The 14,544-nt window shown below is 39.8% G+C and overlaps 1 protein-coding gene across 1 annotated transcript; it reads right to left on the bottom strand.

Moving 5' to 3' along the window:
• Positions 1-1,317: 1,317 nt before the first annotated feature.
• On the bottom strand, positions 1,318-11,378 carry mep1bb (meprin A subunit beta b; the record flags this gene model as incomplete). Its single annotated transcript, XM_057334708.1, has 13 exons — positions 1,318-2,033; positions 2,884-3,091; positions 4,829-5,008; positions 5,094-5,561; positions 6,065-6,280; positions 6,642-6,812; positions 7,040-7,254; positions 7,810-7,992; positions 8,501-8,618; positions 10,724-10,802; positions 10,899-10,942; positions 11,205-11,252; positions 11,360-11,378. Coding segments are annotated over 13 exons (2,175 nt in total), but the record flags the coding sequence as incomplete, so codon positions are not given.
• Positions 11,379-14,544: the final 3,166 nt, after the last annotated feature.

Below are 14,544 nucleotides of genomic sequence, written 5' to 3'. Positions count from 1 at the left end.
GAAAAGTATGAGCATGTACAGCACTCAATACTTAGTTGGGGCTCCTTTTGCCTGAATTACTGCAGCAATGCGGCGTGGCATGGAGTGGATCAGTCTGTGGCACTGCTCAGGTGTTATGAGAGCCCAGGTTGCTCTGATAGTGGCCTTCAGCTCTTCTGCATTGTTGGGTCTGGCATATCGCATCTTCCTCTTCACAATACCCCATAGATTTTCTATGGGGTTAAGGTCAGGCGAGTTTGCTGGCCAATTAAGAACAGGGATACCATGGTCCTTAAACCAGGTACTGGTAGCTTTGGCACTGTGTGCAGGTGCCAAGTCCTGTTGGAAAATGAAATCTGCATCTCCATAAAGTTGGTCAGCAGCAGGAAGCATCAGAAGCGTCTCGCCTGGGCTAAAGACAAAAAGGACTGGACTGCTGCTGAGTGGTCCAAAGTTATGTTCTCTGATGAAAGTAAATTTTGCATTTCCTTTGGAAATCAGGGTCCCAGAGTCTGGAGGAAGAGAGGAGAGGCACAGAATCCACGTTGCTTGAGGTCCAGTGTAAAGTTTCCACAGTCAGTGATGGTTTGGGGTGCCATGTCATCTGCTGGTGTTGGTCCACTGTGTTTTCTGAGGTCCAAGGTCAACGCAGCCGTATACCAGGAAGTTTTAGAGCACTTCATGCTTCCTGCTGCTGACCAACTTTATGGAGATGCAGATTTCATTTTCCAACAGGACTTGGCACCTGCACACAGTGCCAAAGCTACCAGTACCTGGTTTAAGGACCATGGTATCCCTGTTCTTAATTGGCCAGCAAACTCGCCTGACCTTAACCCCATAGAAAATCTATGGGGTATTGTGAAGAGGAAGATGCGATATGCCAGACCCAACAATGCAGAAGAGCTGAAGGCCACTATCAGAGCAACCTGGCCTCTCATAACACCTGAGCAGTGCCACAGACTGATCGACTCCATGCCACGCCGCATTGCTGCAGTAATTCAGGCAAAAGGAGCCCCAACTAAGTATTGAGTGCTGTACATGCTCATACTTTTCATGTTCATACTTTTCAGTTGGCCAAGATTTCTAAAAATCCTTTCTTTGTATTGGTCTTAAGTAATATTCTAATTTTCTGAGATACTGAATTTGGGATTTTCATTAGTTGTCAGTTATAATCATCAAATTAAAAGAAATAAACATTTGAAATATATCAGTCTGTGTGTAATGAATGAATATAAGATACAAGTTTCACTTTTTGAATGGAATTAGTGAAATAAATCAACTTTTTGATGATATATTCTAATTATATGACCAGCACCTGTATATAATATAAACAAATTAAAAAGTTATAAGTGCCAGGTTATCTGAATTGAGTTCCTGCAGAAACCGCAAGAAGCTGTTGATTCTTGGATGCTACAAATTCTTTTAAAAAAAGTCACTTTATTCAAGCTCTAGTTTCAGAAGACATGGGAAAAGAATATATAAACATAACTGAAAAAACAACAGTTATTTTCATATACAGTTAGCAACTGACATTTCTGGGACACCACTGACCACGATAGTAGGAAAACTTACAATGGTAGTCAAAGGTGACCCAGAAATCATAAAAATAAATCTTGAAAAAAATGATGACAGAATTTTGTTTTATGGGTGGAGTATCCCTTTAAATGTATCTATTCATATAGTAAGTATTATTTCTTGCTGACTATTTTCAAGGCTCGAGGTTTAACCAGCACTACTGTACATACTGCTTGTTGCCCCGTAAACAAAACTTTTTAATTTTTTTATGACAAAGGTGTCGCTTCATAGACATTATCTATAAAGGAAAATATCAGGCCTTAAATGTGTGCAAATTTTCCAGGGTGATTCCCCCTCTGGGAAGTATCACTTTTCTCTGGGACTTCTTTTTCACACACAGCACACTGACTACTGACATCGTTAGCATGATGACAAACACGATAACAGATGCTGTTACAGCGGTGATGATGTTATTCTTCAACGAGCTCCTGAACTGACACTTGTTACCGTAGTACCACCAGTCCTGACCCACAGCACACCTGCAGAGAGACACAACACCACAGTCAATGACGTATGATACACACCGCTGGGATTTCAATGTGGTAACCCTGACATATCCATATGGCATGTCGTAATTAATCCAGTGCCAGTATAGTAACGGCTGAACATTTTGACCCAAGAGCCAAAATGGTTACAAACTCTCTTTCTGCCTCTGTAAGTATAATTCATTGGCCAAACAGGAAAACACAAACTAAAGATGAATCTGAAGATGAAAACAGGAGAAATGTAACTGATAACATTATAATTTTCTCCAAAATATCTGTAGATGGCCACATTACGGTGAATCTTGGCCATTTGGATGTCACGCTCTTCTGAGGTCTTGACTGATGAGCCGATGAGTTGACGCCGGTGTGTTTGACTAGAGAGATGTGGAAAATGGGCAGTGCTGGGGGTACTCCAGGACCATTGGGAAACACGGACATGGGCTAAGTTATACTTGGGACGTTTCCATTGTAAGAATGTACAGGGGGACTTCGGATACAAAGAAACGGGGGCTGGTAAAATCAAGTTTTATCCTAAATCAAAATCAAGTAACCTACGGTACGTCATGTACATACTTTCTTTATACAAACTTAGACAGTGGACAGGCGGGTTTTGGGTTGTTTTGGCAAATTTGTGATGGTCTCCACTTGTTTTTGGAAGTGATTTGGTGCCTCGCTTTTGAAGGACAGTTTAAAATGATCTTGGTTTTGTTCACGGCTTGAATTGGTGAATGGGAAATACACTTCCAGAAACGTTTCAACTGAAAAGTGTTGTGCACTCCGACACAATAATTCCTAAAGGAACACAAAACAATACAGCCAGTGAATTCGTCGGTCATGGGTTTACCTGCACACAGCGCCTCCGGCATCGTCTGCCACACACACGCCATCATTGTCACACTGTAGAGACACACACGGGTCATAAGGGCCAGGGCTTGTGGTGGTGGATGAGCTGTTGTTGGAGTTGGTTGGACTCAGTGTTTCAGTGGGAGTTGAGTCAGCTGGAGATGTTGTTGTGGAGGGCCAAGGCTGCGAAACAACCAGATGGGAGATATCTGCAAGAAAATGCTTTCGTTTAAAACACAATCACAGCTGCAAAAAACTGTTGTGAACTCAAGGGGGAAGAACCCAACTAAAGCAAACACTGATCACACACACACGATAAACCATCAGGTCATGGATGCGATGCTGCGTGCCCCTTCAGTCACTGTACGCACTGTGTTCTTCAGGAAACACTCCGCGTGCAGATCTTCATCTAAACTGATTCAGTGCATGTACTGCACAATATCAATTGTAACCTTCTGGAAGATGGCACAGAAATCCAATATAATCGTTAAAAATATATTTTATACCCATTTCAGTCTAACTGTTAAATAATGAATGAGTGCTTTTACTGCTTTTTATTATTTGTACAGGGTTTTTATGTTTGATGTTGTGTTTATTATTTATGTGTTTTTGGTGTATTTTTGCACTTGCACCTTGAGTTCAAAACAAACTTCTCAATTGGGGACAATACAGTTTATTTCATTTCATTTCAAAGTCCCGTGAACCAGAAATGGCGATCGTCTTCAGTATTCTAATGTATTTCCGAGTGAAACTGAATAATCAAATGAGAAAAGCGGTGTGTGAATTCATGTTTTTCAATGCAAATTGATTGAATGTATATAAACAGGCGTTTCATTTTGAAATGGAATTGACAGCAGACTGATAGATGGAGAGGTGGAGTTCATGTTCTGTTTTGCATTGTATAAACCTATTTAGATTTTGCAGATTTTATTGATTCATTTTTACACTCATTATTGATTTATTTTTCAATTTATATTATAAAAAAATCTTTCTGTGGACTCAAGTGAAATAATGTTCACACACAGCTAGAAAACACAAGACTCTGCCATGAAGTTTTAAACTGCAAAGTTGTTTACAAGTATTTTACTTATTTTTACGGTAATTTTCTGGCTCCCCTGCTGCCATAAAAAAAAAACGAGATCCTTCAGGTTTTTCCGTAAACCTGCAGGGTTATTTTTGCTTTTTAACAGTGGTTACAAGCAGAGTTATTGATGCTACGCTGCATTTTTCTTTGTTTAAAAGCACTAAACTGGGTCACGCACCTGATGCGCAGCAACACTTAACCGTGTCATTTGTTAATGAATTGCAATTATTGCTTTTTTACTCATGTAAGTGCATATTTGAAATTTGCATGCAGAAATATTTGTATTGGTGGAATGAAATGATTTCACACACAGCTAAGAATTGTGGTAAAACACTTTGCCATGAAGTTTCAAACAGTTTTAAACTATGAAGTTGTTTACAAGTTCTTTCCGTATTTTTAGAGACATTACCCTTTTTTACGGGATTTTTTAACAGTGTTGTTGTTACCCACCTGTAGTGGTTAAAATTCTGGACTGCTTACTGTCCGGTTAAATGTTTAAACCCTGCAATGATCTATTAAATGTCAGCATTCTGTCCTTAATAAATGCATAAATACTTCACATCCAAAATGAAATTTCTGTTGGTCCAAACCTGTAACACTTATCCTTTTTGTGAAACAAATCAAGAAAAGAATCAATATTGTGTTAAGAAAACCAATGGCGTTTCATCGCACATACTGTATATCCTATCAATGTATTAACACCAGCAGCATTCTGCTAACCGTCTAGAAGAAAGCAAGCAATGCGGGACTGGCACAATCATATTGGGAATTCTCTTTTTTTGGGTAAGCTGTTCCTTTACGTTACAGTGTATTTGCATAAATCTGATACACGGGTTGTTAAAGAGGTCTACTGAGTGCTCACCCTCCATTGTGAGGAGGAAGATGGCGTCTCCTCCTTTGATGAAGTCTCGAGTCAGGGCTCTGGCCTGGGTCAGGTATACAGATGTTCCAGCGCCTGGACCACGAAAGTACTCGGTCCCACTGCCATCGGTAACTTTCTGACCAACTTTCCGGGGATTGTCCCAGAAAAACATTTCGGACCCTGGACACCAGGAGAAGAAACAGATTTCTTATAACAAACCACCTACTGAATCATTTGCACGTAAATCAAAGGAAGCTGACAACACCTTCCAGAATCATGGTAGGGTCAGTTGTGACGCTTCTCTGGTTGGACATGCGTCTGCGGATGTCTGCGTTCTGGTCCATTAACATCATGGTTATCTGGTTCCAGCGAGCGGGCCAAATCAGACTTTCATCGTCCGCTTCATCCCCCGACGTTAAGTGGGCATAGGCTCCCAGTTCCCCCTGGTATCCAGTTGTACCCTTGGGGTACAGGCCCATCTGGAAAGTGTAGCCGTCCTTGGTTTTAAAACGTGGGCTGTAAATGGCAGTGCCCAGTGGCGTGTTCTCCAGGACGCTCTTAAAGTCTGTGATCCTCCAGATATGTTCTGGGCAAGTGGTCTCTGAAAGGTTAATGTCATCCAGTGACAGTCCACCTGTGCTCCCAGTTCCTTGAGTTCCCTCGAACACCACACGGAATTTACTGGAAACATTCAGGCTCACGTGGTGGAGTTGCCACTGGTCATCGGGAGGAGCTTCAGAAGAAAGACATAAAGTGTCAATGTTCATGTATAACATAATCAAAACATTCCTGGATGATGATGATGATGATGATTGTTCCAGCGTTTTTTTTATGGGTGTAGAGACCATATACACTCTTAAAAATAAAGGTGCTTAAAAGGTTCTTCACACCATTCAGCCAAAGGTTCTTTGAAGAACCATCTCTTTCTTACTTTTTTATAATCTGAAGAACCTTTTTTTGCCACTAAGAACCTTTTGTGAGACAGAACCTTTGGATGCACCTTTTTTAAAGAGAATATCAATATAGTTTACATGCCGGGGACTAGATGTTAATGTAGAAGACTGGCACTTCATCAATGTGCTTAATGAAATCCTTTCATTTGTGTCCTAAGTCAACACTTATTGCGCTTTTTAAGGTGGCATATTTTTGGGTCATCCAATAATGTCGACGTGATATGATCACCACAAACATTAGTTGCTTCTACAAATCTGCATTGAAAAGTCTGAAGAGCTGTACCATTAATCCTTTCGATGAGACGCAGCGTCCCTTTGGGGTTGGCCTTGTCGAACTCTCGCACCCAGATCTTGAGCTGATCGCTGTCACGACCACTGTTGTAGAGGAAAAACTGCAGGCACTGAAATCCTCGTCTGGGATAAAGAACCCTGCTCTCCAGCAGCGCCTTGTCCCCCGGCATCCCACCCGCTGTGCCAAAGTGCATGAAATAACCCCTTTCTGAAAAGATGACGTACATAATAATGTTTAGATGAGTAAAAAACAAAGCCAGTTGTGGGATTTGTGATTGTGAGGTACAGAAAAAAAAGGTTTAAATCATTAAATCACATCTAGCGCTGGACTGCCAATCTGACACCTCACAGTACACCGTTTGACTGAGACGAAGTTAATGTCACAAAAAAATGATATTTAAAAAAAGACCTGAGCGTGAGTAAATGTAAAGGAATCTTTTAAGAAAGTAAATGTCATTTTAGATCATGATGACTTGAAGTTTGCTCCCGGTGCCCTAATGCACATCTGTGACCATATGTGTAAAGATCGTATATTCCATTACCGTAAGAATTAACTTAATTTTAATAACCTTCACAGCGACCCAGGTTGGTGTAGTCTGTGTCCGGTCCACCTGAAGCTTTGGAAACACGCTGCCAGTTCGCCCTGTTATTATTATTATTATTATTATCGTGGCTTTGGATCATTCCACAGATATTCTCCGACTCAAAATCACACGAGTCCAGGAACGTTGAGGAGCGAGCTGTGAAACAAACATCAGCAATAAAGAGCACAATTTAAACATAGATTATTTCTTATCACGTCGTACCATGTTTACTGTGGTGTACAATTAATAGTCATTTAATAACAATTCATAATAACTCAATTATAACACATTGTTTTAATTAAGTAAAAGGAAAGAACTATTTTCCATAGAAATGCAGTTGTTATGCAATATGATGAACACGTTGAAACTGATAAATGCATTACTGCAGTTGAAGAGTCTGTTGAGCTTCAGGATGTCGCTGTCGCTGAACTCCATACGCTGACCGATAACATCACTGAAAGCAGGGATCTTGGTGACTATGGTGGGCTCGATACCGTTCTGAAAAGCTTTCTTGCTGTAATGCATCATTGAACCATAGTCATAGGGCACGTTCAAGGCACTGGATGTGGTGTCATTGTATTTGTTAAAGTTATGTTCCCTGCCTGTGACAAGAAAAGGAAACGTCTGTCAATCCCTGAAAACAACATCTGTGCTTTATGTAGTGCCATCTACACGAACTGTTTTCAGCCTCACGACTCATGATATCATGTATAACAGCGAAATGATCAAACACGGTAAACATCTTACAGTCCTAAAAATATAGGCGCTTAAAAGGTTCTTCAAAGCGATATGCCATAGAAGAACCAGTTTTGGTTCCACAAAGAATCACTCAGTCAAAGGTTCTTTAAAGAACCGTCTCTTTCTTACCTTTTCATAAAATTAAGAACCTTTTTTTCACCAAAGAACCTTTTGTGAAACAGATATGGCATCGAAGAACATTTTCAAGCACCTTTATTTTTAAGAGTGTATGTTAAATAAATACCATTGTTAAACGAAATAACAATAATAACCGATCATCTTGTTCAGACATTTACATTCACCTGACTTCTACATGTATTGTGTTGCCTTCTCACGCATCAGGGAATTAGCTTGTACTTCAGAAATACTACATTTTGCACATTCTGCCTGTAAACTTACGAGCAGAACTGTATACTTGCCCTCAGAAATGTGTTCCCAAATGATAGAGACGTAGTCATCACGGTCAGATCGGGACTGCTCATGCCAAAATCCTAAAGCGTGGAGGAACTCGTGTTCAATCGTAGCGATACGATCACAACCACTGCCAATGGACAGCCTTTGTTTGCCAACTCGCCGGTTCCCCACCGATGAAAAGCATCTAGAAACAGCGCAGAATTTATTGCGATATATGCCATAAGCATCCTCTTTTCTTCATCCTCTGATCATAACTGTTGCTTAGAGGTATGAGTTATAGTATGAGACGGGTCAAATGACCTAAATATCCCTTTTATAAAAGAAAATATTTGTCCTAGATGGACCTTGTCAAAGGTAACATCTATTCATTTTCCTAACACTCTCCGTGTTAGTCCATCTCCGTCTATCGTTTCATACAGTCATGTGACCACTATAATATTGAGGAAAGTTTGCTATTTCCATAACACGATATCGATCATATTATTATATCCCTAATAATGTATGTATCATTTCTTCTTTCGGGCATGTACAGTAAACACAAGACCATGAAAAACAAATCTGTCAAGTGGGCCAAAAAACTGGAGCCTAATAAACAAGTGTGCAATAAACAACGAACACTTTATAACACTGGATCCTATCTACTGCTCGTTCATCAAATATTAGCGTTCAGTGTGTGTACAGAAGCAGCTCACCCATTGCCTTTAAATACAGAAATATAGTTTTCTTCTCCAGTCCACGGTTTGTAGTCGATGCATGATTTCAGGCGATACTGTTCAAAGGCCTTCAGAATGACCCCTTTAGCATTGATCTCTGTACAGGCCGAAAGACACACTGCTAAACATCTGCTCAGGTATCAGTTCAGTCATAATGTCATTTGATAACAGTTTGCATTTTCGTGCATTGTTATGAGCTGTATAATGATGTACAGTTTTGGACAAAAATGTTGGCACCCTTGGTAAATATGAGCAAAGAAGGCTGAGGAAATATATCTGCTTTGTTCTCCTTTTGATCTTTTATTTTTAAAATTCACAAAAATCCAATGTATTATTAAAGTGACACAACTAAAGACAAGACAAGACAAGACAAGACAAGACAAGACAAGACAAGACAAGACAAGACAGAGAAGAGAAGAGGACGAGACGAGACGAGACGAGAGGAGAGGAGAGGACGAGACGAGACGAGACGAGAGGAGAGGAGAGGACGAGACGAGACGAGAAGAGAAGAGAAGAGGACAAGACAAGACAAGACAAGAGGACAAGAGAAGAGGACAAGAGAAGAGAAGAAGAGAAGAGGACAAGAGAAGAGGACAAGACAAGACGAGACGAGACGAGAAGAGGACGAGACGAGACGAGACGAGAGGAGAGGAGAGGAGAAGAGGACGAGACAAGAGGAGGAGAGGAGAGGAGAGGAGAAGAGGACGAGGAGAGGAGAGGAGAGGAGAGGAGAAGAGGACGAGACGAGACGAGAGGAGGAGAGGAGAAGAGGACGAGAGGAGAGGAGAGGAGAAGAGGACGAGACAAGAGGAGGAGAGGAGAGGAGAGGAGAAGAGGACGAGGAGAGGAGAGGAGAGGAGAAGAGAAGAGGACGAGAGGAGAGGAGAGGAGGAGACGAGGAGAGGAGAAGAGGACGAGACGAGACGAGAGGAGGAGAGGAGAGGAGAAGAGGACGAGACGAGACGAGACGAGGAGAGGAGAGGAGAGGAGAGGAGAAGAGGACGAGACGAGGAGAGGAGAGGAGAAGAGAGGAGAAGAGGACGAGACGAGAGGAGAGGAGAGGAGAGAAGAAAGAGAAGAGGACGAGACGAGACGAGACGAGGAGAGGAGAGAAGAGGACAAGACAAGACAAGAGAAGAGGACAAGAGAAGAGAAGAATGGACTCGGATGACTCTTCATGTATTCTCAGACCTCTCTCAGACATTAAAAGAAAAGACTCAGAGCTGTTTTTTCTTGCAAATGGAGGTTGCAGAAAGTATTGAATACAAGGGTGCCAATAATTGTGGCCAACATGTCTTGGAGAAAACATTTGCTTCATAATTTGATAACCACCACTTCCAATTGTTTTACTTTAATGAAATGTTGAAATGTGATAGATTTTTTGAATGAAAGATCATAAGAAGAAACAAAGCAGATATATTTTCACAGCCTTCGTTCCTCATGTTTACCAAGGGTGCCAATATTTTTGTCCATGACTGTATGCATACAGTAAATGATAATGTACTATATCATTGATTTATTAAAGAGTTACGGGGTTAATATCAGCCATTAGAGTGGGATGTATTTGCGCTATGCACAGGATATGCAGTAAACCATTCAGATACTTTAACCCTTTGGAATGAACAATTAAAACAATTTAAGAAAACGTACCGGTCATTTTGGCTCATTTTAAACTGGTCATTTACTGGACTACACCGCACTATTATTTTCACTTTTGCACGCCATATTTCTATATTTATGTTGTATCTTTTATCTCCCTGTATATACTTTACACTGTTTATCGCCTTTGTATATATTGCCTGTTTTACATTGTTTGTTTGTATTGATCATGATTATCTTTATTTTCTGAAGAGCTGCTAAACGGTCTTTTGTTGTTTTCGTATCCATGTATGTTCTCTCACATTAACCTTTAACACAACACAAAGCAGGGCAAACATTTAAATAGAGGTGAAACAGCTGTAAACATGAATGCAGAAAATGTCTTCATTTTATTGTGCCCTTTTTACACATTTTTACATTTTTTTACAGAATCACTGTCCCACTGCCAAATGGCTGTTTTTGATCTGGAGTCAGTTTTATAATGCCTTCATGAAATCAAATTCTTTCAAGACATGTTTTTAGATTCAGTCTTTTGTTTTTTTGTGATTTGTTTTTTCATTTGTTACTTGGGTTTTAGCATACACAGTGACTGAAGAAACTCACCCAAATCATCCTCAAGATAATATGGAATTGTTCTTGGCCACCTGTATTCATCTCCAATGATTGAATTTCTCCCCAGCTTCTAAGACAGAAATAAAGTCACATTACATTACATATGTCACTGTTACAATAATTATTCACAATTGTGCTTTTGCAATCATGCAAGGTAAGCTTTTACCTCATCTAATATAATATCTCCCTCAAAAAGATCAATCCCAGCAGCTGAAAAGATGGGAAAGAGGCCATGGTCAATTACATTTGACATGTGTGCAGTACGTTAAGTTACATTATTTCACTGTGTGTTTCCTGAGAATCAAACCAATGTGAGTTGCTATTGAGCGACAGGAATTAAAAAGAGCTTCCTACAAACTCCAATTCTGGTTAAAAACAAATGCGTATTATATAGTAAAGTATTATTTTAATAGGTTGGCCTTCGGAAATGTGTTCCAGTCAAACCACTTTGTTGTTTTAAGGGAAGATTCACCTTCATTGACATCAAAGAGATCCACTTTATCTTCATCTACATTATATTCTGCAAAATCAATGCAAATGCAGTTAATCAGGTGTTAAAATATTTGGTAATAAACAATCTTTATAAATAAAGAAACAACAATAAGACGGATTCAGATATGCACATACCAGTCACTTTGTGCGCCGTCTAAAGAAAAAAGGATGAAAAACAATGCAAAAAGTTAATATGGACGGTGAAAATGATTTTTAAAGAGTTTTCCTTGAGATTTCTTTGAAATAACGTGACTATAAAAAAGTCATATGCAATATGACACATGCAATAAGTTGCTAAACTTCTAACAGAACTGGACATATTTCCATTACAGCTTAAAAATGGATGGGTAAAAGATTTACTCACCTCACATTTACCTTGAGAGGTAAAGAGATATAAGATTTGAAAAAGAAAAAGGCAAGTGTATAGAGTGGCTCTGTGCCTCATGTCTGAGCCAGCAACAAAACAACCGAGAAATGACAGAGAAGCCTTAATGTTATAAAACGTGTAAAAAAGAAGAAGAAAAGTGCGAGATCAAACATTGACAGAGCAGTAAATGTCTGAACACCGCTGTAATAAAACTCAAGCGGACTGATAAACTGATAACATCTCTCTTCTGTCAGGGGAGATGCATCTGAAGAAAATGAGTATCATCATAATGCATTTATCATGTAACTACTATACTGAACACAGCATGAGCTGTGACGTGAACAAAATTCATATTTCACTTTTTAGGCTTCTTTTAAGGCATCATGAGATACATTGTTCTATCATACATTACACAAACATAACTCGCATCCATAGTGAACAACAAAAGATCTTTATTAAGAAAGGAACAAACAAAAAACACACTTCTTGTACTGTATTATTGCCTCTCTGATGATTAATCTTAAAAATGGTAAAGTTAATTATCACTGTTTTATTTTGGTTTGTGGAACCGTTTAATAAGAAATCTTTGAAGGAACCAAACTTTCGCAGGAACCATTTAGAATATAATAGCTAAATACAGCAGTAAATTAACAGTGAAGTAAGATAAAGTTGTTTAGTGTGCAGTCAAAATTGACTTTTTCAACCTAAAATATTAGTGAACAAACAAAACTATTGCATCAAATATTGCTTGGGCGTGGTTTGGCATGGACACTGTTCTTTGACCAATAAGATAATATGAGATAAATCTAGATAACGATCAGGTATCCAATAACAAACTAACTCCCAGTGCACGGTATACATGACGATTCAGGTGGTTTGTTACTGCGGATTTCTGTAACATTACTACACACCGCTGAATCACTGAATGTTTGTTTCTTTTGAGGTGTCTCAGCAATAAAGAGAAAAGTGGTGATCATCAGGTTAAATTAAAATGAACCTTATTTGTCAGAAAAGGTCACTTGATTATGTATAGTAATAGCCATAAAAGAGAACGCATCATAAGCGTCACTATGCATCTAATGTAGAGAGGCTAAACATGCTTAATCTAGCAGCAACGCGTGTTCGAAATGCAAAGTGCGACTCAATGTACTCGAGACCCTTCAATCATTGATAAAGTAGTATTAGTAGAGCGCAGTGTCAGTGGTGTCAAATCAAATACATCTGCTCTGCTTCAATAAACCATGTTTGATTGAATACAAATTTGATCAACAATACAAATTTGTTGAAGTCAACATTGTTCTATGCTTATAGGTCACACAAGATTGAACACTTTTGTTTTTGGTACGACGTAAAATATCAGCAAGTATTAGTGCCTTTGGTTACAAGATATATAAATAACACATAGAACACCGGAACGAAAAAAATGTGACCCTTTCTTCAAATATATATCCCTACAGAACATGTTTGCCCGGTTTCTCAGACATGGCTTAAGACTAGTCCCAGACTCAAATGAAAATTGGAGTCGTCTTAACAGAAAATAAATTGCCCGGACATATCTTGAAATATGTCATTGCCATTGTTTTGTCTCAAGATGCACACCGATGTTTTTATCGAAGGCATTTGATCAAAAGCGACTTAAATATCTGGCTTAAGCCAAGCCAAGTCTGTGAAACTGGGCCGTTGCCTAACATCACAGAATGGTTTATAAATACTCGTACCCGGTACAAGAATGCAGGCCATGTTTACCAAGCATTCCCTTGGAAATAACCAGTAGTAACAAAATTGTGTCCGAAATCCCAACGACGGACTAATTGTGCGGACAATGCACTGTTTAAGTGGCAGTGCTATTTATACTCCCAATAGATACCTGTTCAGACACTTCCACTAACTGTGTTTGCTTGCAGGTATAAACCTCACACAAAATCACCTTTTACACTGCAAGTAAGGATGAACTTTGCGACAACATTGGGCAAGGCTTTTTGATATGGTTCTGCAGATCACTGGACTGGGTGAATCTCCTCCCGCATGAAGCGCAGTGATACGGCCGCTCTCCAGTATGAACTCTCTCGTGTCTTTTCTGAGCTCCTGAATGCGTAAAGCCCTTTCCACAACATGAACACTTGAAAGGTTTTTCTCCAGTGTGAGTTTTTTGGTGCTGTTTCAGGGCACTGGATCTAGTGAAGGTATCGCCACACTCGAAGCATATATGAGCTCTCTCGCCAGTGTGTATTTTCTGATGATCATTAAAACAACCCAGCCGTAAAAAGCCCTTGCCGCAGACAGCGCACACGTAAGGCTTCTCGTTCGTATGGATTTTCATGTGCGCCTTTAAGTTTGATGCTAAAATAAATTTTTTACCACACTGCTCACACTTAAAAGCCCGTTCTCCAGAGTGAGACCGCCGGTGGTCTTTGAGATTGGTGGCGCATTTGAAACCCTTTCCGCATTCGGAGCACGTGTAAGGCCTCTCTCCAGTGTGAATCCTTACGTGCCTTTTAAGATGTCCTTTACACGTGAAACGTTTGTCACAGTGCGGGCACGTGAAAGGCTTCACCCCGGAGTGGATTTTTCGGTGTTCATTAAAGTGTCCTTTGTGTGAGAAACGCTTTCCACATTCAGGGCAGACGAAGGAATTGGTGCCTTCTGTACTCCGACTTGGTTCTTGCGTCAGGCTCTTTTCTGTCTCAGAACAGCTCGAAGATTTTTCTCCAGTCATAAAATTACAAGGTTCCCGACACTGGTTGCCATCCAGACCTTCCACTTTACCTTTCACAAAGTCTAAAATAAACATAAACATGTCAAAAATCAATTCAGAAGCAAACCTACAAAGTGTAGCTCAGCTGGTAGAGACCAAAAACGCATAAGGTCAACATGAAAACCAGAAATGACAATGATGCCCAAAATGAATGACTTCAACATGTGTGTGATCTTAAATTCATGTTATCGAATCAGA

Source organism: Triplophysa rosa, linkage group LG5 (assembly GCF_024868665.1).
Source record: "Triplophysa rosa linkage group LG5, Trosa_1v2, whole genome shotgun sequence".
Taxonomy (NCBI): Eukaryota; Metazoa; Chordata; class Actinopteri; order Cypriniformes; family Nemacheilidae; genus Triplophysa; species Triplophysa rosa.
This window is presented reverse-complemented; position numbering and strand designations above follow the sequence as displayed.